This window comes from Lolium rigidum, chromosome 3, assembly GCF_022539505.1.
Source record: "Lolium rigidum isolate FL_2022 chromosome 3, APGP_CSIRO_Lrig_0.1, whole genome shotgun sequence".
In the NCBI taxonomy this organism is placed as follows: Eukaryota; Viridiplantae; Streptophyta; class Magnoliopsida; order Poales; family Poaceae; genus Lolium; species Lolium rigidum.
In genome coordinates this window covers 140,571,722-140,595,398 of record NC_061510.1, presented here as the reverse complement: position 1 = coordinate 140,595,398, position 23,677 = coordinate 140,571,722, and the positions used below count along the sequence as shown (strand labels likewise).

General features: G+C 42.2%; 1 protein-coding gene across 1 annotated transcript; it reads right to left on the bottom strand.

The window, feature by feature from the left end:
* Nucleotides 1-10,032: 10,032 nt before the first annotated feature.
* Nucleotides 10,033-22,239, bottom strand: LOC124702405 (nardilysin-like). The gene is made up of 19 exons (XM_047234546.1): nt 21,876-22,239; nt 21,464-21,539; nt 21,308-21,354; nt 20,104-20,216; nt 18,890-18,963; nt 18,687-18,782; nt 18,489-18,606; nt 18,148-18,383; nt 17,438-17,586; nt 16,839-16,995; nt 16,605-16,760; nt 15,671-16,047; nt 14,943-15,092; nt 14,338-14,520; nt 13,943-14,146; nt 13,502-13,608; nt 12,882-13,035; nt 11,647-11,768; nt 10,033-10,751 (listed from the first exon to the last, which is right to left on the bottom strand). Exons 1-19 carry the CDS (start codon nt 22,203-22,205, stop codon nt 10,505-10,507), a joined length of 3,096 nt encoding a protein of 1,031 aa, XP_047090502.1. The 5' UTR covers nt 22,206-22,239; the 3' UTR covers nt 10,033-10,504.
* Nucleotides 22,240-23,677: the final 1,438 nt, after the last annotated feature.

Sequence of the window (23,677 nt, the reverse complement as noted above, 5' to 3'; positions counted from 1 at the left end):
GAAGGCTCTCTGCTCGGGAAGCCGATTTAGGCTCAAATCGGTTGGTTCTGCATAAAAGGCTCCCTCAGTGCATAATCAAGCCCGGGTCCATACAGCTAATTGGCGTATCCTCGTCTCTCGTTTTGCCTTGGTTGAGACTCGGGGGCAACGAGGCCTGGTAGATGCTCTATTGAGGAACCGGTTGGGGTACCGTCGGCTGATCTTCGTTGCAACCTTCTTCACAAAATAATGAGCGCTCGCTAGAAAGGATCGCTGAAACCGGTGGGAGGAATTTAAAGGGCTCTCTTGGAAATCCCACAGTATCTACCGGGAAGAGAATCATCAGTTGAAGAATGGAAGGGTAAATGTCGAAGGACCGATGCGTTGCTATCGGCTCGTTACGCATTGGCAAAGGGGACGAATCGGCAAGATCAGTATAAGAAGAAATCGGCTAAGATAAGCTAAAGGAATCGGCAAAATCAGATTGGGAAAAGTTCTTCATTGATAGATTTCTTACATAAGGAGCTGATGGCCCTCAAAAGGAAGTACTAGGGGATACATGGCCCCATCTACTGCTACTGGTCCTATGCTAGATGTCCTATCTACGGGCCGTCGCTGCCCTCATCATCGCCGTCATCGCCGGTGTCGGCGCTGCTCCCAGCCGGCTCGTCGTCGCTGCTCCAACGGCCGCCGGCAGGACCTTCATTGTCCTCATCTTCCTCGTCGTCGTCGTCGTCGCTGTCGAAGTCACTCAGATTCCCCGGCCAGGGGCAATGGCGCTTGGCCGGCGGTTCGTCGGGGAAGCTGTCGTCGTCGTCGCCCTCCTCTTCCTCCTCCTTCACCTCCTCAGAGTGGTGAAGTCGTCCCAGAAAGCGATCGTCATCGCTCTCCTCCTCCGATTCCCCGTCGGCGAGGAAGCGGAGGTCACTCTCCCCGTCCTGTCGAGGATTTGTCGTCCTCCGACCGCGAGGGAGAAGTCATGGCTAGACTCCTCCCCGGCCTCGATGGCGCGGCGGATGTTGGCCGCATGGATCTCCGCCGGGTTCGGCTCCGGCGTCGGCGCGCGAGACGAGGAGGACTGGGTGGAAAGATCCGATGAAGCAGAGGAGGAAGAAGACATGGTGGCGGAGGACGGCTTTTGGAATGCCAATGCGAAGGAGATGCAGGATTGAACTGTGCCGAACGGTTAAATAAAAGGGGATATAGTGGGAATTCAATGCCACAGCAGTTTCCGAGGAAGTGGTGCTTGAAAGAAAGAGAAAAGACTGCCAAGTCACGCGGAGAAGTTGAGAAGGCAAGGCATCATGATGACGGATACTGCGACGGTTCTGCCACGACATGACCCGATGAAAGAAAGGCATAATGATTTTGGAAATGTCATTTCCAAAACCAGGGGGCATGTGTTATCACCAGAATTTGACCGAGTCAGAGGTGGGCCGCGATCAAGATGGACGTGAAGAATATATATATATAGAAGAAATACGTGAATCGGCCTTTTACCAAGTTGGGCTTAATTGTCCGTGTATCTGTAACATATTAGATCGCATCTTAGTTTAGAAGTTAGAATCTTACTCGTGCACGGTTTGGTGCACGCCCACATTAGAAAGTCCGCTGGACTATAAATATGTATCTAGGGTTTATGGAATAAACAACAACCAACGTTCAACCACAAACAAATCTCGGCGCATCGCCAACTCCTTCGTCTCGAGGGTTTCTACCGGTAAGCATCATGCTGCCTAGATCGCATCTTGCGATCTAGGAAGCACAAGCCTGCCCACGTTGTTCATGCGTTGCTCGTACTGAAGCCTTTTTGATGGCGAGCAACGTAGTTATCTTAGACATGTTAGGGTTAGCATTGTTCTTCATATTACATGCTTTCGTAGTGCAACCCTTGCATGTCTAGCCGCCCTTACACCTATCTTAGGTGTAGGGGCGGCACCCCGCTTGATCATAGTTTAGTAGATCTGATCCGTTACGGTTGCTCCTTGTTCATCAAGGATTAGTTTAACATCCGCAATAGTTAGGCCTTACAAGGGGTCGGAGGATCCAGCGGCGTGTAGGGTGGCGTTTGCTAGTCCTAGAACGGATGTTCCGGGGATCAACCTCGTGTTGGTTTTTAGGCCCTGTCTAGGATCGGCTTACGGTCACCGTGCGCGAGCGCGAGGCCCAATCCTGAGTAGGATGATCCGATTATGCGGTGAATACCCTAAATCGTCGTAGATCTCATTAGCTTTACCTTGATCAAGCAGGACCACCATATATTCGGACACCTCGTCCGAATCATGGGTGGATCGGCTCTTTGAGCCGATTCACAGGATAACCTGAGAGCCGATCGAGGCTCGTATTTAATGTTTACGTGTGTGCCCTGCAGGAAACTAAGCGAGGCATCATCCACACCTTCCTCGACCAGGTATAGGTCAGGTGGCACGCCCTTGTGATAAACATCGGCGCGTGCGACCAGGAGGCTTTGCGGGCCGTCGCTCTGAGGGACTGGGGCCAGCCGCAGCCCTAGTTGTTCCCGGCTCTACGGTGTTGCCCGTCTCTGCCCGCCAGGGGGTTTCTGACGTCAACATATTCTCAACTTAGACATCCATACCGGGACAACATAGACAACAGATAATGGACTCCTCTTTAATGCATAAGCATTCAACAACAAATAATATTCTCATAAGAGTTTGAGGATTAATTGTCCAAACTGAAACTTCCACCATGGATCATGGCTTTAGTTAGCGGCCCAATGTTCTTCTCTAACAATATGCATACTCAAACCATTTGATCATGAAAATTGCCCTTACTTCAGACAAGACGAACATGCATAGCAACTCACATGATATTCAACAAAGGTAATAGTTGATGGCGTCCCATGAAACATGGTTACCGCTCAACAAGCAACTTATTAAGAAATAAGATACATAAGTACATATTCTTCACCACAATAGTTTTTAAGGCTATTTTCCCATGAGCTATATATTGCAAAGACATAGAATTTTAAAGGTAGCACTCAAGTAATTTACTTTGCAATGGCAGAGAAATACCATGTAGTAGGTAGGTATGGTGGACACAAATGGCATAGTTTTTGGCTCAAGGATTTGGATGCACGAGAAGAATTCCTCTCAATACAAGGCTAGGCTAGCAAGGTTGTTTGAAGCAAACTCAAGTATAAAACGGTGCAGCAAAGCTTACATATGAACATATTGCAAGCATTATAAGACTTTACATCGTCTCCTTGTTGTTCAAACACCTTAACCAGAAAATATCTAGACTCTAGAGAAACTAATCATGCAAACCAAATTTTAACAAGCTCTATGTAGTTCTTCATTAATAGGTGCAAAGTACATGATGCAAGAGCTTAAACATGATCTATATGAGCACAAAAATTGCCAAGTATCAAATTATTCAAGACATTATACCAATTACCACATGTAGCATTTTCTGTTTCCAACCATATAACAATGAACGAAGCAGTTTCAACCTTCGCCATGAACATTAAGAATAAAGCTAAGAACATATGCGTTCATACGAAACAGCGGAGCGTGTCTCTCTCCCAAACAAGAAATGCTAGGATCCGATTTTATTCAAACAAAAACAAAAACAAAAACAAACAGACGCTCCAAGTAAATCACATAAGATGTGACGGAATAAAAATATAGTTTCACTAGAGGTGACCTGATAAGTAGTCGATGAAGAAGGGATGCCTTGGGCATCCCCAAGCTTAGATGCTTGAGTCTTCTTAAAATATGCAGGGATGAACCACGGGGGCATCTCCAAGCTTAGACTTTTCACTCTTCTTGATCATATTGTATCATCCTCCTCTCTTGACCCTTGAAAACTTCCTCCACACCAAACTCATTAGAGGGTTAGTGCATAATTGAAAATTCATATATTCAGAGGTGACATAATCATTCTTAACACTTCTGGACATTGCACAAAGCTACTAAAAGTCAATGGAACAAAGAAATCCATCAAACATAGCAAAACAGGCAATGCGAAATAAAAGGCAGAATCTATCAAAACAGAACAGTCCGTAAAGACGAATTTTTCAGGGGCACTTGCTCAGATGAAAATGCTCAAATTGAATGAAAGTTGCGTACATATCTGAGGATCACGCACGTAAATTGGCAGATTTTTCTAAATTTCCTACAGCAGGGGCTGCTCAATTTCATGACAGTAAGAAATCTGTTTCTGCGCAGTAATCCAAATCTAGTATCATCTTTACTATCAAAGACTTTACTTGGCACAACAATGCAATAAAATAAAGATAAGGAGAGGTTGCTACAGTAGTAACAACTTCCAAGACTCAAATATAAAACAAAAGTGCAGAAGTAAAATAATGGGTTGTCTCCCATAAGCGCTTTTCTTTAACGCCTTTCAGCTAGGCGCAGAAAGTGTGAATCAGGTATTATCAAGAGATGAAGCATCAACATCATAATTTTTTATAATAATAGAATCATAAGGTAACTTCATTCTATTTCTAGGGAACTGTTCCATACCTTTCTTAAGAGGAAATTGATATTTAATATTACCTTCCTTCATATCAATGGTAGCACCAACAGTTCGAAGAAAAGGTCTTCCCAATATAATGGGACAAGATGCATTGCATTCAATATCCAAGACTTGTGGAGCCCTTTCAGTGTGCCATTCAGAGTAATGTATCATCATATTATCAAGAAGCTTTGTTGCCGCCCCCAAAGTAATGGACATAAAGGTACCTCCAGCAGCTGAATCTAATAGGTTCCGCGAAGAAAAATTCAATCCTGCATAGAAGGTTTGGATGATCATCCAAGTAGTCAGTCCATGGGTAGGGCAATTCTTCACCAAAGATTTCATTCTCTCCCATGCTTGAGCAACATGTTCATTATCTAATTGCTTAAAATTCATTATGCTACTTCTCAAAGATATAATTTTAGCGGGAGGATAATATCTACCAATGAAAGCATCTTTACATTTAGTCCATGAATCAATACTATTCTTAGGCAAAGATAGCAACCAATCTTTAGCTCTTCCTCTTAAGGAGAAAGGAAACAATTTTAATTTTATAATGTCACCATCTACATCCTTATACTTTTGCATTTCACAAAGTTCAACAAAATTATTAAGATGGGCAGCAAGATCATCCGAACTAACACCGTAAAATTGCTCTCTCATAACAAGATTTAGTAAAGCAGGTTTAATTTCAAAAAATTCTGCTCGTAGTAGCAGTGTGGAGCAATAGGTGTGCATATGAAATCATTATTATTTGTGCTAGTGAAGTCACACAACTTAGTATTCTCAACAGTACCCATTTTAGCAGTAGTAAATAAAGCAAACTAAATAAAGTAAATGCAAGTAACTAATTTTTTTGTGTTTTTAGTATAGAGAACATGATAGTAAATAAAGTAAAACTAGCAACTAATTTTTTTGTATTTTTGATATAGAGAGCAAACAAAGCAGTACATAAAGTAAAGTAAAGCAAGACGAAAACAAAGTAAAGAGATTGGGCGTGGGAGACTCCCCTTGCAGCGTGTCTTGATCTTCCCGGCAACGGCGCCAGAAAACTGGCTTGATGGCGTGTAAGACACACGTCCGTTGGGAACCCCAAGAGGAAGGTGTGATGTGTACAGCGACAAGTTTTCCCTCAGTAAGAAACCAAGGTTATCGAACCGGTAGGAGTCAAGGAACACGTGAAGGTTGTTGGTGGCGGAGTGTAGTGCGGCGCAACACCAGGGATTCCGTCGCCAACGTGGAACCTGCACAACACAATCAAAGTACTTTGCCCCAACGTAACAGTGAGGTTGTCAATCTCACCGGCTTGCTGTAAACAAAGGATTAGATGTATAGTGTGGAGGATGATGTTTGTTTGCGAAGAACGAGCAAAGAACAAGTATTGCGAGAGATTGTATTTCAGATGTAAAGAATGGACCGGGGTCCACAGTTCACTAGTGGTGTCTCTCCGATAAGAAATAGCATGTTGGGTGAACAAATTACAGTTGGGCGACAAATAAAGAAGGCATAACAATGCACATACATATATCACGATGAGTACTATGAGATTTAATCGTGGCATTACGACAAAGTACATAGACCGCTATCCAAGCATGCATCTATGCCTAAAAAGTCCACCTTCGAGGTTATCATCCGAACCCTTTCCAAGCATTAAGTTGCAAACAACGAGACAATTGCATTAAGTATGGTGCGTAATGTAATCAACACAAATATCCTTAGACAAGGCATCAATGTTTTATCCCTAGTGGCAACAAGACATCCACAACCTTAGAACTTTCGTCACTCGTCCCGCATTCAATGGAGGCATGAACCCACTATCGAGCATAAATACTCCCTCTTGGAGTCACAAGTATCAACTTGGCCAGAGCCTCTACTAGCAACGGAGAGCATGCAAGAACATAAACAACATATATGATAGATTAATAATCAACTTGACATAGTATTCCATATTCATCGGATCCCAACAAACACAACATGTAACATTACAAATAGATGATCTTAATCATGATAGGCAGCTCACAAGATCTAACATGATAGCACAATGAGGAGAAGACAACCATCTAGCTACTGCTATGGACCCATAGTCCGAGGGGTGAACTACTCACACATCGATCCGGAGGCGATCATGGCGATGAAGAGACCTCCGAGGAGATGATTCCCCTCTCCGGCAGGGTGCCGGAGGCGATCTCCTGAATCCCCCGAGATGGGATTGGCGGCGGCGGCATCTCTGGAAGGTTTTCCGTATCGTGGTTCTCGGTACTGGGGTTTTCGCGACGAAGGCTTTAAGTAGGCGGAAGGGCAGGGTCGGTGGAGGCACGAGGGCCCACACCATAGGGCGGTGCGGCCCCACCCTTGGCCGTGCGGCCCTGTGGTCTGGGGGCCTCATCGCCCCACTTCGTAACCCTTTCGGTCTTCTGGAAGCTTCGTGGAAAAATAAGACCCTTGGCGTTGATTTCGTCCAATTCCGAGAATATTTCTTTTGTAGGATTTCTGAAACCAAAAACAGCAGAAAATAGCAACTGGCTCTTCGGCATCTCGTCAATAGGTTAGTGCCGGAAAATGCATAATAATGACATAAAGTGTGTATAAAACATGTGAGTATTATCATAAAAGTAGCATGGAACATAAGAAATTATAGATACGTTTGAGACGTATCAATAGGCGGTGGCACGGTCCAAGCCTACCGGCAACGGGCCTCGCTCCACTCGTCATAAGTTAGCCTCCCTTTAGAATGAATTTGGATTACAATATAACATCGAGTTTACGATGTTGGTGACGCGCGATGTATTTTACTCTTTATAAATTGTAGTGTTTCCCCATATCCGCTAGAGATGATCTTAGGGCATCTCCAACCGCGCGACCCAAACGGACGCGCTGGGCCGTCCGTTTTGGGCCGTTTGGGTGGCCGAGCGGACACGCGGATGGAGCCCCGCGTCCGCGCGTCCGTTTGGGTCGCGCGGTGCGCCCAACGCTGCAGAAATGGGTCGCGCCCCGTATTGTATGTTTTTGCTTGTAAATTGACTATAAACGTCAAATAAATTATAGAAAATGGTTCAAATGCTCAAAATTTATTACACAGTACATTGTCCACGTAATCAATGATAAAGTATTATTCAAATAAAATGTAAAAACGTTACAAATGCTTTAGGCTTCGGGATTTTCATCATCATTGTTGTTTGCAGCATTGTTGCCTACATGCTGCCACATGTGCTCGATCAAATCAGCCTGCAGCTGGTTGTCTACAGCTAGATCTCGAATTTTATGGTGTGCATGAAGAATGTCCTGGAATGATGCCGGACCACCTTCAGGAGTAACCAACTCTCCCTGGCCCTCCCAGTCATTATCAAAGAGTGAATCATCCCGCTCCACCTCAACAATCATGTTATGCATGATTACACAAGCGGTCATCACCTCCCACATAGTTTGCACATCCCAGGCTCTGGCAGGGTGTCTAACGATAGCCCAACGAGCTTGGAGGATGCCAAATGCCCGCTCGACATCTTTCCGGGCTGCCTCTTGCTCTTTGGCAAACCTTGCCTCCTGCTCTGAGTTGGGTTTTCGGATTGTCTTCACGAGTGTAGCCCAAGGTGGATAGATACCATCAGCAAGGTAGTACCCCTTGTGTAGTGGTGGCCATTGATCTCAAAATCCACATCAGGGAACTGACCGTACGCTAGCCTATCAAACACCGGAGAGCGCTGTAGCACATTGATATCATTGTGCGAGCCAGCCATTCCGAAGAATGAGTGCCAAATCCATGTATCCTGTGAAGCAACAGCTTCGCGAATGACTGTGCACCCCTCAGAATGACCGATGTATGCCCCCTGCCAACCAAAGGGGCAGTTCTTCCACTCCCAGTGCATGCAGTCTATGCTGCCAAGCATCCCAGGAAACCCCCTGGAAGCGTTGATTGACAACGGACGAGCCGTGTCCTCTCGCAGTAGGTTGCCGGAGGTACTGTTCTCCGAACGAACCGATCACTGCTCTGCAGAACCTGTACATCGCTTCCAAGCCGGTAGACTCACTCATGTGCGTTTACTCATCTACGAAATCACCGGCAACGCCATATGCGAGCATCCTAATCGCTGCCGTGCATTTCTGGTACGAAGAGAGGCCTACCTTGCCAATTGCATCCACTTTCGCGCAGAAGTAGTCGTCGTAGAGCTTGACGCCATCCATTATCCGGCGGAACAACGGCCTGGACATCCGAAAACGCCGGCGAAACAGGGCCGGCGTGAACAATGCCTTGGGTTGGAAGTAGTCGGTGAAGAGCTGGTCGTGGCCGCGTTCTCTTTTGCGGTCCAAGGCGGCCGCGCGCCCCGGAAAGGACCCCCGGTGCACGGGGATCTGCGAGACAATGTGCTCGTGGATGATCAGCGCAGCATCCGTGAAAAATTCGTCGTCGGAGTCCTCGTCGGACGACGTGTCGATGAAGTTCTTGAAAAAAGTAGTCGTCGTCGCTGTCCACCATGATCTACAGATGAAAAGGGACAAATTTTAGATCGTCCATTTCATCGAACACCTCGCAGGCGGAGGCCATCCAATGCGTCCGTAGGGACCTGCAGGCAATGGCCGTCCCGGCCGACTTGCGGTCTGGAAACACGGTGCACGAGAGCTCACCTCCGGCGGCAACGGCGCAGCTGCTAACGGCGGGAGGTCTCGCGACGGTGAGAGGACAACAGCGTCGGCGACGGCGATGGCGTCCTCCGACTCTGCTACGAAGCTGCGAAAGCAGCGCGGGGCCGCGACCTATGCTTCCGCCCCGCTTGCCGGCGTCTCGACGACGGTGGCCGGCGTCGACGCCGCTCACAAATCGCCGGTCCTTGGCTGGCGGCGGAGCGGCGGGAGATGTGTGCGAGGGGTTTGTGTTTTGGGAGACAGACAGGCGGGCCAGGGGCGGACAAGGGGAGGACGCGAGCGGCCAGCATTCGGCGTCCGCGGTCACGCAAACTCGTTCCAGATTTGGGCCGGGTTTGGATCGTCCCGGACGCCGCGGCCATCCGTTTTAGGGATGGGTCCGCGCGCTGAGCCGCGTTTTTGTCCAGCTCGACCCATCCGGACGCGCGGGCGCGGTTTGGGTCGCCCCGTTGGAGATGCCCTTAGGAGACCGGCGGTCGGCAAGGGCAGCAGTGCGGAACTGCGCATGTGAGTGTGACCGACCTCCCACGTCGCTGCTTGTCCCCGAGCTCAAGGCTATCGTTCCTGAGCCGGCGGCGATGAAGGCTCCGACACTCAGAGTGGCAGCCGCTAAGATTGGCAGCGTCATTTAAAAAAAAAACATGGACAGCGTCATTTTTGATCTGATGACGACAAGACTCAGGAGGGAGAGGGTGCGTCCGTATAAAGAGCAACAATCACGATTGACAGAAGTTATATTATCCAACTGAAGCTGTTAAGGGTTCACTGGCGTGATTGTCCACAGGGCTCTGATTCTCTGAAGAAACCTGATTGTCGCCATCACGTGTGTCATCTAGAGAATAACAATAACTAATGCTTTGATTGCCAGCATTGCTTGTAACAAGAAAAGAACCCCTTACTTAGAGGATTAGAAACACAAGGTAATCTTGGACAACAGCCAAAAATTAATCCATGCATTAAATTATCATCAAAATTGATATAATAGAATGTAGTACAAATAAATAGGATGAACACACGCAAGTGAAGAATATTACTACAAAACACCTGGGAGTACATTTTCTGAGCGAAGTTAAAAGAAAGCTGCATTTGCTAGTTCAAAAACTGAAGCGCACACTGAACTACAAAACACCTGCTATACTCCACCTTACCAATAGAAGGTTAAATTTTGTATCCGCTTGACAATGAATGGATACTCATCAATTTACAAGCTGCAGATCAATTAATGAAATGTTTGACAATGTGGTCGATTTTCTATAGAGGATTGTTTGTGTATCAACCATCTGTGGTACACGGATGCTCTTGCAGCTTGATCGCGCCCTCAGAAATGTCCAAGCTGCAACCGCACAGATGATAGCTCCCATCTGAGCTCCAGAGATGATAGCCAGTGTATAGGATTATCCTTCCCTCAACAGAGGCTTGGATAAAATTGAGACGAAGCCTTCAAGGATTCAACATCATCAACTGCAGTCCATGACTGCTCTTGCAGCTTGGCAGCCTCAGCAATATCCGAGTTGCAACCATACACATGGATTGCCAACCGTCTACGCTTTGGAGATGATTGCTTTATGTAGGTATTGTACCAGCTGATGACATCCTCCTTCCCAACTGTCCTTAGCTCTTCAGCTTCTAGTTTGGACATATCAAACATATACCTACAATGATAGGAGACATGACGCGTTTAATGAAATCCATCAGTTGTCATTTACGTATATATATACAACGGAAGTAAAGTACCCAGGCAATACATGCCAGTAATTTGAACTGCATGTCATTCAAACTGCTGGTCAGGTTTTATCTTCAAAAACCAGATGATTTAGGCACATGGGGTTTCTTTTGGCCAAGTGATCAAAGTTACAATCAAATTCTGCAGAATATGAGGCGTTTGAATTGCTTTCTATAAGCAGTGCTTCGTGATACTACCGAGGGGGAGAAAAATGAGACATGCAGAAACACTGCTTTTCCAAAGCTTAACAAGAAAATTAGCAAGAACTGGTCATTTCCAACTTGTTCCCAGCCAGTTGTTGGCCTGCTGCCTTACGGCATTTTTTTTGTTGGATATGCGGAGCAGAAAGGCACAGCTCACCATTAACACGTGTAGGTTCAAAAAAAGCTAGGCGCTAATTCCTAGGTTTGCCTCTTCCTAGCGCTTATCTCACCCAAGCGCACGCATAGCATGATTAAGTGTCAGGCATGTTTCTGTCGCCTAGCGCATGTCTAAGCGCATGAAACTGCAAGCTTCAACTTGGTGCCCCCAAGCTTGGAGCTTGGATTCAGATAATCCATGGTGTGGCAAGATAAATGACTTACTTCATGACACGCACTATTGGCACGAAGAAAGTGAAAGAGGGCAGATTCTACTGTTTATGCATAACCAGACAAATATGTAGCACATGTTTAGTTGTGTTAAGGTTGAGCGGTCAGACCCAACCAATGAACACCCCCAGTCTTGATCTTAAACCAGTTAGCCTTAGGTAGATACTAATTACTTCGTTGCACACAAGTTCCCAATGATCCATAGCTGCACTTGAAGCAAGAAAGAAGTTATACCTTTTGTCGACAATCTGCGACCAGTAATCACCAGTTTGATAGCTAAGGGAAGGATCCTTTTCGAGTTTATCAGCTATTAGTCCACTCTTATGGTGCTCAAAAGTCTCCTCCTCTAGCCCATCCTTCAAACAGCACAGGTATTGACCAAAAGTAAGAAAGTAATTTTGAAGTTCCAATTAATTAACTTTTCAGCTTTCATAAATTTGAAAATATATCCTCAAAACACAACAAGAAATACAGGGGTAGATGAAAAGCAGCATTCCAAAACCAACTTAATGTTTTGACAATTCAAACAAGACAAGAACAAGGAAAAAGCTATGAATAATAAAATAGCATTCCACAAGCTTAAGATATCTTTTGTGTTTCCAATTGGATGAACAGCGGAGAAATATCAATATCAGTGATAAAAGTTTGTATTTGGGATTTTCATATTAAACATGAATATGAATATAAATAGTTGGAAATTCAATTCGAATCCCAAGTGCGTATGCTCTCTATCAAAAAATTATATTATGAAATGTCAAAAAAAATTGAAAAAAAATTCTACATGCACATTTCCACAATATATGTGCGTTCGTCAAGTTTCGCGTGGAACAAATATTTTTTGTGGTCTATGTAAAAAAGAGAAAAAATATCTTCTGAAAAAACTTATTTTTAGCATTGAATTTTGTCTTTTTATGCACGCCACACGACAAGTCGATTTTTCATTAAACGACTTTGTGAGCGCGTAGCACATGCAAATTTTTCATTACAATTTTTTTAAAATTTCAAAATGTGTGTAACTTAAATTTCAAAATAAACGGAGCATATGCTCCCATGTGCCAAAACACCACTCTCATATTAATAAGACAATTTTTCTCAATGAAGACATGGATACATCATTAGTTCATTACAAGGATACACCATAAAGTCAAGCAAAGTTCATTTTAAAATGATAAAATATACGATGAAGAAAAACATCTCAAAGACAATTTGTTTAGGAATTGCTGCTTAGAATAAAAGTAAAATGTCAACAAATACTTATGAAAACATGAGTGCACAATTTCCATAGGTCAGAGATAATCATCACTATGCTGTTGTAAGAATCAAACTGATGCATGTGGCATGTCAGCAAAATATTATCATGTCCTGTAGAATCTTAGTAGTTAGATATAATATGCTATAACCTACATTTTCTATCAGGTGCAAAATAATACATCACTAACGCAGAATTGTGAAGTTGGATAGAAGCATACCAGCAAAGCAGACACACCATCAATGAAGTTATCAATCCGGCTTTGTAGGTAAATAGGGCTATACTTGGAGGACATAACTCGGAAACAGTACGCCAAAAGGCGGTATGTCATCCGTGGACTAGAGTCCACAGTATAACCAAGCTGCTCCTTTGTTCTATCATTGGAATACCAAGAAAATCAATTAGCAAGGTTGACGCAGAATATAAATAATAATAGAAGTATAATAAGCACCCCCTCCCCCTCCTAAAAAATGTGATCTACAAATATGAGCAGCCGAAACTATTTTACTTTCAACCAACTTTACTTAAAAAAATGGCATTGTGTGCAATATACAATGCATATGTTTGAAAGGCCTAGGAAAAAACAACCATAATACTCCAACCATTTTGAAATATGTGCACTTTTTTGGAGCATCTTTCCACAACATTTCCAATTGAAGGCATCACATGTGTTGTAATTGCAGCATTAACCCTACCCATACTGTAGTACTGTAAAAGAGAGATTACTGGTTGCATTACGTCATTTAATAGCAACAGGAATATGCATGGACCACTGTAATTAACTATTTCTTATATTTGGTATTGTGGATGGGACTTCATCTGAAAAAACAAGAAATATACCTCAGCTGATTAAAGCAAGGTTCCTCAATGATATTGCTGAAAAGATCTGTAATAGCTCTTAGTCGTGTTGACTCCTTTCCAGTGTCTTGCTCGACTGGAAAATAAACCTGACAAGAAGTGGTGTATCAGAAGGCTGTCCGATTAACCTAAAGCAGAAAAAACGGCCTCTTGAGGCTACACTTCTGTAGGTTTCCTGAGATTCCAGATCAGATGCCCATGCACTATATCAAAGTGGTTGCATTATATATAGGAGGGTACTCACAAATAGGATACTATTACAGTGAAAGGAAGGGTACTGATGCTATTTAACATACAATTTATAATTTCAAACAGCATCTCAAGAAACATGCAATAGAGTTATAGAGGTATGCTTCAGTATACAGTTATTAAGATCTAAAGAAAGGTATACAGTAATTAACAGGGCACCAGAATATAACCCACCTCAACCACAGAATTCTCTTCAAGATCATTCTCCACCCGTACACTTCTAATAAAATTTGCACCCTGAGGAATGCAAAAAACACTTTCCCCATGCCTTGCCTCCTCTGGCAATGCCTGTCCCGACAAACTATTTTGGAATATTTTTGATATATTTATCGCTTCCTCTCCTGACAGATTACCATGACATAGGCCCTCGATGTGCAACTGCATGTGTCCAAGGAAAGTGATTTATACAATCTAGCAAATGTATGCATGATAAAAAAAAAACATTCCAGTATTTTTTTATCAGAACCATACTGTCAGCAAGCGTTCTTCATTCTTGGATACCATTTGATACATGTAAGAACAGGCAGTACCAGAAATATTGCAGATATAAACATCAACGTCGTACTTACTTGAGAAAGAAGCTTTGGAACAAATTCTGCCAGATCAGAAAAGGTTAACGTTGCAAGAACTTTACGTTTTTCATCGACATCCCAGAATATTTTTCGTAAGAATTGTAGCCTCAAGTAGGTGGAATGGCTCATAGGCTTCATATTAGTGTTTTTGTAAGCTCTTTCCAGATCCTCCTTGATGACCTGGTGAGTGCACAATAAAACTGTATATAAATACTAAGATGCAGAAGTCTATAGACGGTTTTGTGCTTTCTTGAATTCTCTTATCTATATGTTAACAACTAGTAAGGTGAAAACCAAAAGAACTGTATAAGCCAGTCACACAAGTGGTTAGGCTGCACTCAGTTGACAAGCTTCTCTCGCTGGAAGATAACTATGTCGATAACTAAGACAGAAAACATGAAGTTGAAGCAAATGAATGAATTGTTTTCCTAATTTGATCACGTTAACAATTACAAGAACAATCGTCAATTTAAGTTATCCACTTTTCCTGTGGAAGTTAAAGGAGAAGGTACAGAGCTGTAGGCAAACATATGAAAAAAAAATACATTACCACATTTATATTCAATATAATCTATCATGTCTTCAGCATAGAAACATATTACCTCAAACCTATCCATCTTCGGAGAAAAGGATTGAGAAGCAGCCAAGATGTGGGACAGCAGGACGGACAGCTTGTCATTGTATCCGTAAAGCTTTAACTCAAGGTTGCTACCAACAACAGATAACGATGTCTCAAGTTTAGCCACAGAAGCCTGGGAGTCATAAACCAATTGTAAGATATAATTCAGATAGGCCTAATCAATTAACAATAGTTCATAAGATTGCAGATACTGTGATTTCAACGCAAATAAAATTGTAAATACAAAAAATATGGGAACAGAGACGAAAGTTGGTCATCTGATATCTGATTTGGGAAGCAAGACAGCAAATCGAAATATTCGATAGTAGCTAGAACAAAAACTTCGTAAAACAATACTGCACAAATAAAATTCAGTAGACAGAGATGACCCCTAATTTATATGGATAAAACACCCTATGTGAAACTTTGCATCAATAAAGGATTTTGGATCCGTTGCGAATGCCAGCTATCCAACTAATGTCAAGCCTTCTCATTTACACCGTATCAGATGTAAATGTTCACTCTTAATTAAGTTGAATAGTGACAAACATTAGCAGCACCATCAAAGCATCCACAACCACAAGAACTACTGCTGATAAAACTTGTTCATAGTCTCGAAAAGCACATCACATGTGCAATTTACGCCGAAGAACATAAAATTCTACGGTAAGCTCATCAAACAAACGTTGAAATAAATTCAATAATACCCACCTGATAGAGGACCTCATTTAGCTCATCTTTAAGAAGATTTGCAAACAGATCTGTCAGGACAGAGTTTCTAAGGCTGCTACAGCCATCCTTGACAGAAATCAAAAAGTATGCATTTGCACGAGGAACATTAAATGCATTATCCATCTTGTGCCAGAGCTTTATGAACGGTTCATCCACAATACACTGAGGATTATCATCGTCTGACAATTTAGGAATGTTAGAATTCCGCAGACTGAAGTCCCCTGGGATAAATTCATTCTTCCGAGGTAAATGAAAATTAGCATCCATCTGTGCAGGGTTTCTCCAGCTTTCAATCAAAGATGACGGGATATCCTCTTCAATGTACGGTGAACCAAACCAAGGTTCACATCTAATATCTGCAAGAAATAGACTGTATCAGAAATGCAACAGTCAATACCACAAGACAACATGCATAATACGCAGTTGAACAAACTGTGACTTGGTCCCATTATTAGCCTAACTTTCCAGCATTTGGTGTAAACATAATGTCAAGTACGAACTCACAAACCGAACAAGCTGTTGCTCCATACAACTCTACAAATAGGATGAGTTTCAATTATGGAAAGTTGCATGTCTAGGTCAAAGCATGAAATAGCATTATTATTATTATGGCTACAAAACCATACTAGAATAATGGATATAGAATGTAAAATAATCATTTCATTCTTTATACACTACAAGGAAAAACATAAGTATAATGAAGACAACATGAGGCATCTCATTTGACTAGTACTGTAGTACGATAGTAAGGCCGAGCAATATGGTGATCAAGAATCATGATATAACACAGGAGCATCAAATGTTGACATAACAATGTTAACTTGAAACTTTGAACAACTTGCACAATGCTGCACGAGTCTAGTGTTCAGGAGCCTGGCATAGGAGAAAAAAACTGACAAGATGGACTGGTTACCCTGGGACTGCTTATCAAATGATCTGCTAAGTATGTCAACTCTCATGTTGTCTGGATGGAAGAAGCTCAGAACATGCTTGACTAACTCCGGCTCCCATTCCTCGTAAATATATTCTCCAGAAATGATGTGCTTTTCAGAATAAAATAACATATTTTCTGCAAAGTAAGAGTATAAGTAAACCCTGCATCTATTATATACAAATTAAGAGAAACAAACATGGAGAAGGTGATGACCTGAAAGATCTACTACATAATCATCTGGAGGTTGTTCTTCTGCAAATCTGAACTCCATGTACCCAATGTCCTGGAGTTCCTTAAATATCCATTCTTGAGGCTCAGTCTGCTTAAGTAAATTTATATATTGGTACACAGCTGTAATGACCTCGAAGTGCTGCAAAAGCATTCCATATCAGACAATGTTACAAATTATTAATATGCTTCTCTAGCAAGAAAATAGTTATACTCCCTCCGTCCTATGAAACTTGTCTTAACTTTGTCTAAATTTGGGTGCATTCCGACATGTTTCATGGGACGGAGGGAGTACATGTGAATACATGAATTTATCCAAAGACTGGATGTATTGCTGCTAGTTACAATATCCTGAAGATTATTAGTCTCAATAATGTTTGGCAGTTAAGGATTTGAGGTACAAACTGACCCCAACATAAAGACAATCACGTGTTCCTCAGCAGAAGGCATTGCTGGGATGTTGTTAAATGCAACAGTAAAATGGTAATGTAAACACTAAAGTACTTCGATTTGAGAAGAAAAAAAGTCTCAGCCAACAAAGATATGCATAATTAGAAATGTAAACATCGTCTGAACCTTCATACATTTTTAAGTCCTGAATCAGTAAGGCGTATGGACATTTCGAAGACATAGGCATATGAGGATCGTTGTGCTCCTCCACTGCCAACGCCAGCACTCAACGAGCTAGCCAAACCTCTAGCTTTCAAAGAATAAAGTAAGCTTCCCTTGCCCTCTGAAAATAAAAACAAGATGATCAGTTGCTGAATGGAAGGGCATGATTACATGAAGAACAGACCTCTGCATGCTCCAAATACACACTAAATTAAGATAGTAACCACCATTGGATTTTTTTATTCAAATTTTGTTTTTATAATGCAAAAGGTTTCATAAAGAGCTAGTGTGCTGCAAAGAATACAAAATTTCCAGACGTTAACATAGAATAAGATAACCCTAAACAAAGAATAAAGGACATTCAGCAAATCCCTGCAGGTGAGGCATACAGGGCTCAGCCCAATCAAGGACATAATACATAAGAATATATATTCAATCGGGTAATCTGTAATCCAACTGATACTATCATAATAAATCAAGGTGAATACATTGTCAGGATTTGAACCTAAAAGGAAAGAATGGCTACTATTAAGCAGCTTGAAAACCCTCAAGAGAGGAAAACATAATGAAACAAATATTTGAAGAGGAAACCAAGTGCATGCTTAGTATTCAACATACAATAAAAGATACAGCACCTGCGCCGAAGAGCAAAAGGTTACCCCTATAGGAAGAAATTATTTACCATGACCAAGAAGATGTGCCAAGTAATCTTCTGGTTTCTTCATGTATTCCTTGTGCAGACAAGGAAGTGTCCATGACAGGAAAAGACTGTGAATATCTCTGACAGCCTCTAGCTTATAAAGTTTACCAGATTTCCAGAAAGGCATATCAGTCTTTGGACTTATATCTAACAGAGGACCAGCTTTAACCTTACTGAATAGCTCCAAGGTCCAAGCTTCTAGAGTGTCAAGGGTTCTGAAACAAATGAACCATACATGTAATGAATAGCTAGAGAACAAGAGCATCAATTCATTTTAATGAGTTAGTGAACACAAAATTTAAAATAGTTAACAAGCCTCACCTCCCCCAATCATAACAAGCTTCATCATCCCTGCGTGATAGTTACTCGTGTACATCTGCAAAATCTCTTCCCTCAGATTTATTCCACTGCCCATTGCATCCACCAGGCTTTTCTTGTTTCCTATAGATAGTCTCAAAAGTTCAGCACTAGTAAAATTCAATGGATAGCACTACATAAAAACAACCAGATGATAATCATACCCCAGGTAAATCTATTCAACGGGTGCCCTTGAGAGCAAGTATGGGACTGCAGTTGGTAAAGACGGCAGCTATCGCTTTGCAGAACTTGGTTGAACTCTAACAAAACATAATAGTCGAAGCAACAAAATTACAACGCATAATTTAGAGAGGAAAACAATAACTAGCAGTGGTTACTTGGTTAAAAAGAAAGAAAAAACACATACCTGAGTCTACTGCTAATATCTCACGGTCCATAGCTTCAGCCTTAACAAGGGGTGATACAAAGAACTGAGAAAATCTAAGAATGAATCAAAACAATGTATTAGTGTAAACTTGAACTGGGAATTGGGTTAATTGGTTTTATGCCACTCCAATTTCCATCGGTTGCACATATGCCATTACAAAAACTGAACTTGAGGATATGCCACTCCAACTTTATAATACCTCTTCCTATACCATTATGTACAATACCAGGACGTATACAATATATATACAGATCAATCAACATATACGAACAATTTTTTTCCTCCATTCAGTCAAATCCCCTGTCCCAGCTTGTGAACCCACCCCGATCCAGACGAACCCTAACCTACATTGAGGCAGCGGCTGAACGGAGGCGAGCGAGAGCGACGCTGCTGCTCGACGCGCCTGGAGGTCGGCCTAGGCGTACTCGACGAGGCTCGAGGTGTGCCGCTGCTGCTCGATGAGGCCAGAGGTCTGCCGCTGCTGCAACCCGCAGGATGAAGCCGACCCCTGACCGCATGCATGCTCGATGCTGTACGAATGAATCCCAACATCTGTGTCCAACCTCTCCTTGAATGTATATCTAGCTGTGCATTTTCTAATTTCGTTTTTTCCATGAAATTTGTAGGCTCATATGTGCCCAGAAGTATCCCATAAGTTAACAGTAGGCCCATGTTAGTGTTCATGATTTTCTATAATTTTTCAGAATTTTCTGAAAATTTCGATTTTTCGGGCAAATTTGGAAAATTTATGGACAAAACAGAGAATGTCTGTTTAGCTATCCAAATCTGCCCAGAAATGGCTCAAACTAAAACAGTAGGCTTATTTTAGTGTTTTTGATTTTCCGTATTTTTTTCAGATTTTTCTAAGAAGTTCAAATTTTGGGCAAAATTTGATCTTTTCGAATTTTCTAGCACCCGAAATACACAAAAGTGTTGCCAAAATTTGAACGCAGGCGTATTACTATAAATACTGAAGTATACGCTGAGATACATCTATGTTTTTGCACAATTTTTCTCTTAAGTGTAGAGAATGGCATTGGAAGAGGTATTATAAAGTTGGAGTGGCATATCCTCAAGTTCTGTTTTTGTAATGGCATATGTGCAACCGGTGAAAATTGGAGTGGCATAAAACCAATTAACCCTTTAGTTTATAGAGAAAAACATTAGAATGAAGAAGAGCAGATGATAACTACCTGTCCAATGCTCCCTTTAGATACTCTCGCTTGACCTCAAAATGGTAGCATGTGTATTCAGTTTCAGTAAAAGCATTTGATGAACCACCATGTTTGGACAAGTAACTGTCATACTACATAAGAATATTTATCAAATTAATATAAAAGCTTTCACCAAATCTACAAAATTAAGGTCTCCATAAATAAATTATTAGGAAATAGATAGCATTTTGCAAAGGTAAGACAAATCAACTTTGCATGTGAGACAAATCGATGCAAAAGCCCAGGGACTATACGAACCATTATTCATAGCATAGGTAGTGTGCCAGCAGGCCAGCACTACAGAATACTACAGCAGAGAAAGGGCCGCTACATAGCGGTTGGCTGCTGTCGTTGTATCACCCATTTGTGCAGATGTAGCGGCCCTATAGTCCTCTAGTGTGCAGCACCAAGTACTGTGTAGCACTTCTAAACAAAGATGTTTCACTGTTTCAGGTTTTTGCCCTAACACAAGGAGAGTTTGTATTTTATTCTAATGGTTCATTCGTATATCACTCCCTTATTTCAGTCTGCAAGGTATATTTGTACTAGGCACAAGTATTAATGTTTGAAGAGCTTGCCATTAAGTATTGTGGAAAAAGCTATGATTGTCTCCGTGGATAGACATGCATAATGCTTAGGAACAGAATGAAGAAATAAGGGCAGAACAGAAGAAATAAATCTAAGAAACTAACATCTGTTCAATTGCATGTATACATGTCTTAATTTTGCAACTAGATTATAAGAGTAGTATGCCTTGTAGAAAGAAATGGAGTTAGTAAAGGAGAATAAACAAGTAGCAAGCCCACATCCTTCACATGGAAAAGAGGGGGAAAAGAGGAGTTACATTCATCGGAGGAAGAAGGTTTGCTAATAGAATCATTATGCAATAGTATTGGCGTCTAAAAATTCCATTGAATGTTGACTAGTCTAGTAACTACATAGCTGAGAGAGCGTGTTTTCATGCTATATCACCAGTATACGCTATTCACAGAAAAATAACACCTCAGGGCAATGTTTCCACCGCACACTATTCAAAACATTGATCCAAACAGAACATGTCATGGTAATAGAAATAAAGGAACCGGACATCAAAACGCACAAAACTTTCTCATACACAGCTAATCTTAGGGCTTGACACACAGAACAGAAGAAAGGGGCACAAAAGCATGCACATTGTACAAACCTCGTTTTCATCTGGAAATTCAGAGCTCCCCATAAAAAGCATGTGCTCTGCAAAAAATTGGACTCTGAGATTAATATAAACTAGATCATCAGACTGGTGTCTTTTGGGTAGCATCAAACAGAAGGGTTACTTGTTTTGAGGTCAATGATTGCATACCTAGAAAATGAGCCAAGCCCTGTGCGTTTGGAGGGTCGGTAAAGCTGCCCATTCCAACACACATTGCAGCAGCAGCCTGAAAAATCAATGCATCATGTAAGCACAAGCAAAACCAAACATCAAACTTGCAACAGGCAGCAATACTCACAGCGATCGAAATCCACCCTAGCACTTGCAGAATTATACAGGGAAAAAACTTGAATGAACGAGTTACTCTCAACAGTCCAATTTCAACTACACTGTTTATGATCCACCTGACTGATCGCTGCCAACAACACTAAATCACGCTAGATCCAACTGATGTTCATAACGCAGCATCACAGCCACAGCAGACGAGAGTGACCTAATGTACTAGCAAAAGTAGTTTGAGTAGACTAAGTAAAGGCCTGTAAGAGCAAAAACGCATCGCTACCTTCTTAATGACCGGCTCGGAGCCGCCCTTCTCCTTCTTCCTCTTGGGCTCGCTCCCATCATCATCCTCGTCGTCTTCTTCTTCGTCGTCATCCCCCTCCTCGTCGCTATACTCTTCGTCGTCCTCGTCCTCGTCATCTTCATCATCATCCCCGTCCTCCATGTCCACGTCTTCGCCGGGCTTGGGGGCAGGGCCGCCGTCGGCGTAGATCTCGGGGTCGTGGACGAGGAGGGCGCAGAGGCCGTTGGCGAGGCGGAGGAGGCGGTAGGAGCGCTTGTCGCTGGGAGACTTGACCACCAGCTCGTCGTCGCGCGACGCAGCCGCCGCCATCTCGGCCGCCCGCCGCCGCCTGTAGATACGAGAGGAGGAGGTGGTGGGAGGCGTCAGTGCGAGAGCCCGCCTCCTCCCCTGTGTCTTTCGTTTATATCTCGGTTTTGTTTACTGGGGCCCCTTGTTTATTAGGGTTGCATAGGGAGGGAGCTTCGAAGAGTTGTAGTGTAGGGCATCAAGCCATCAACGAATCACTTGTCTAAAACGGGGGCATACGCCATTGGGCAAAAAAGCTTTGGAGAGAAAAAATAGAGAGGTGTAATAATCCTTGTAAGAATCCACATGTATATTTTTAGGAAAACGCTTGCTATCCACCGACCGATGGAGCACGAAAGATCGGTCGTCGAGGGCGCGCGCGCTACGCGCTAGTTTCTTGCCTTTTTGTATGGTGGACCCTACCGTGTTACTGATGTACCGCATGCATGCGTACATGTTGAGCGCACTGCCGTGAGCTAGTTTTCCTACGATGGACCCTACCACGTTACTGCATGCTGCCACTTCATGGTGCATGTCACCTGTATCCAATGATTTGCTTAACTATCATGCCATTTAACTTTTGAACAGGAGAGGCGACGACCTATGTAATGGTTACTTTTTTTTATTGAACATGTATAGTTACCTTTTTTGTTAAATATGTATAAAAAGTATTTTCGGTATAATTCAGTCTGTGTCAAATGAATTGTTGCTTGACCACTTTGCATTGTTTGCAAACATATGGATTTTTGTTGTAATCTTTTGTGACTTTTGTAAAAAACAGCTGATGATTTTTGTTGTAATTCAATTTGTAGCAAATTAATTATTGCTTTACCACTTTTGCATTGTTTGTAAACATACGGAGTTTTTGTTGTAATCGTTTGTGACTTCTGTAAAAAATAGTTGATGATTTTTGTTGTAACTCAGTTGAGAAAATTAATTATTTCTTGACCACTTTTTTTGCATTGTTTGCAAACATATGGAGTTTTTGTTGTAATCGTTTGTGACTTCTGTAAAAAATAGTTGATGATTTTTGTTGTAACTCAATTGAGAAAATTAATTATTTCTTGACCACTTTTTTGTATTGTTTGCAAACATACGCAGTTTTTTGTTGTAATCGTTTGTGACTTTTGTAAAATAATAGCTGATGATTTTTGTTGTAATCAAATTGTAGAAAACTAATTGTCTCTTGACCACTTTTGCATTGTTTACAAATATACAAAGTTTTTGTTGTAATCGTTTGTGACTTTCGTAAAAGATAGTTGATCATTTTTGTTGTAATTCAATTTGTAGCAAATTAGTTATTTCTTTATCACTTTTGCATTGTTTGCAAACAGACGAATTTTTAGCACTAGAGTGACGTCTTATTTTGGAGATAAGAGGAAAAGTGGGATCATCATTTTCTGTGGGCTCCACCATCCCATGTGAGCAATGTTGTGGGCTGCACCATCCCATGTCAGCCTAACCACACGATAGTCAATGAGACGCATCACTCCTTG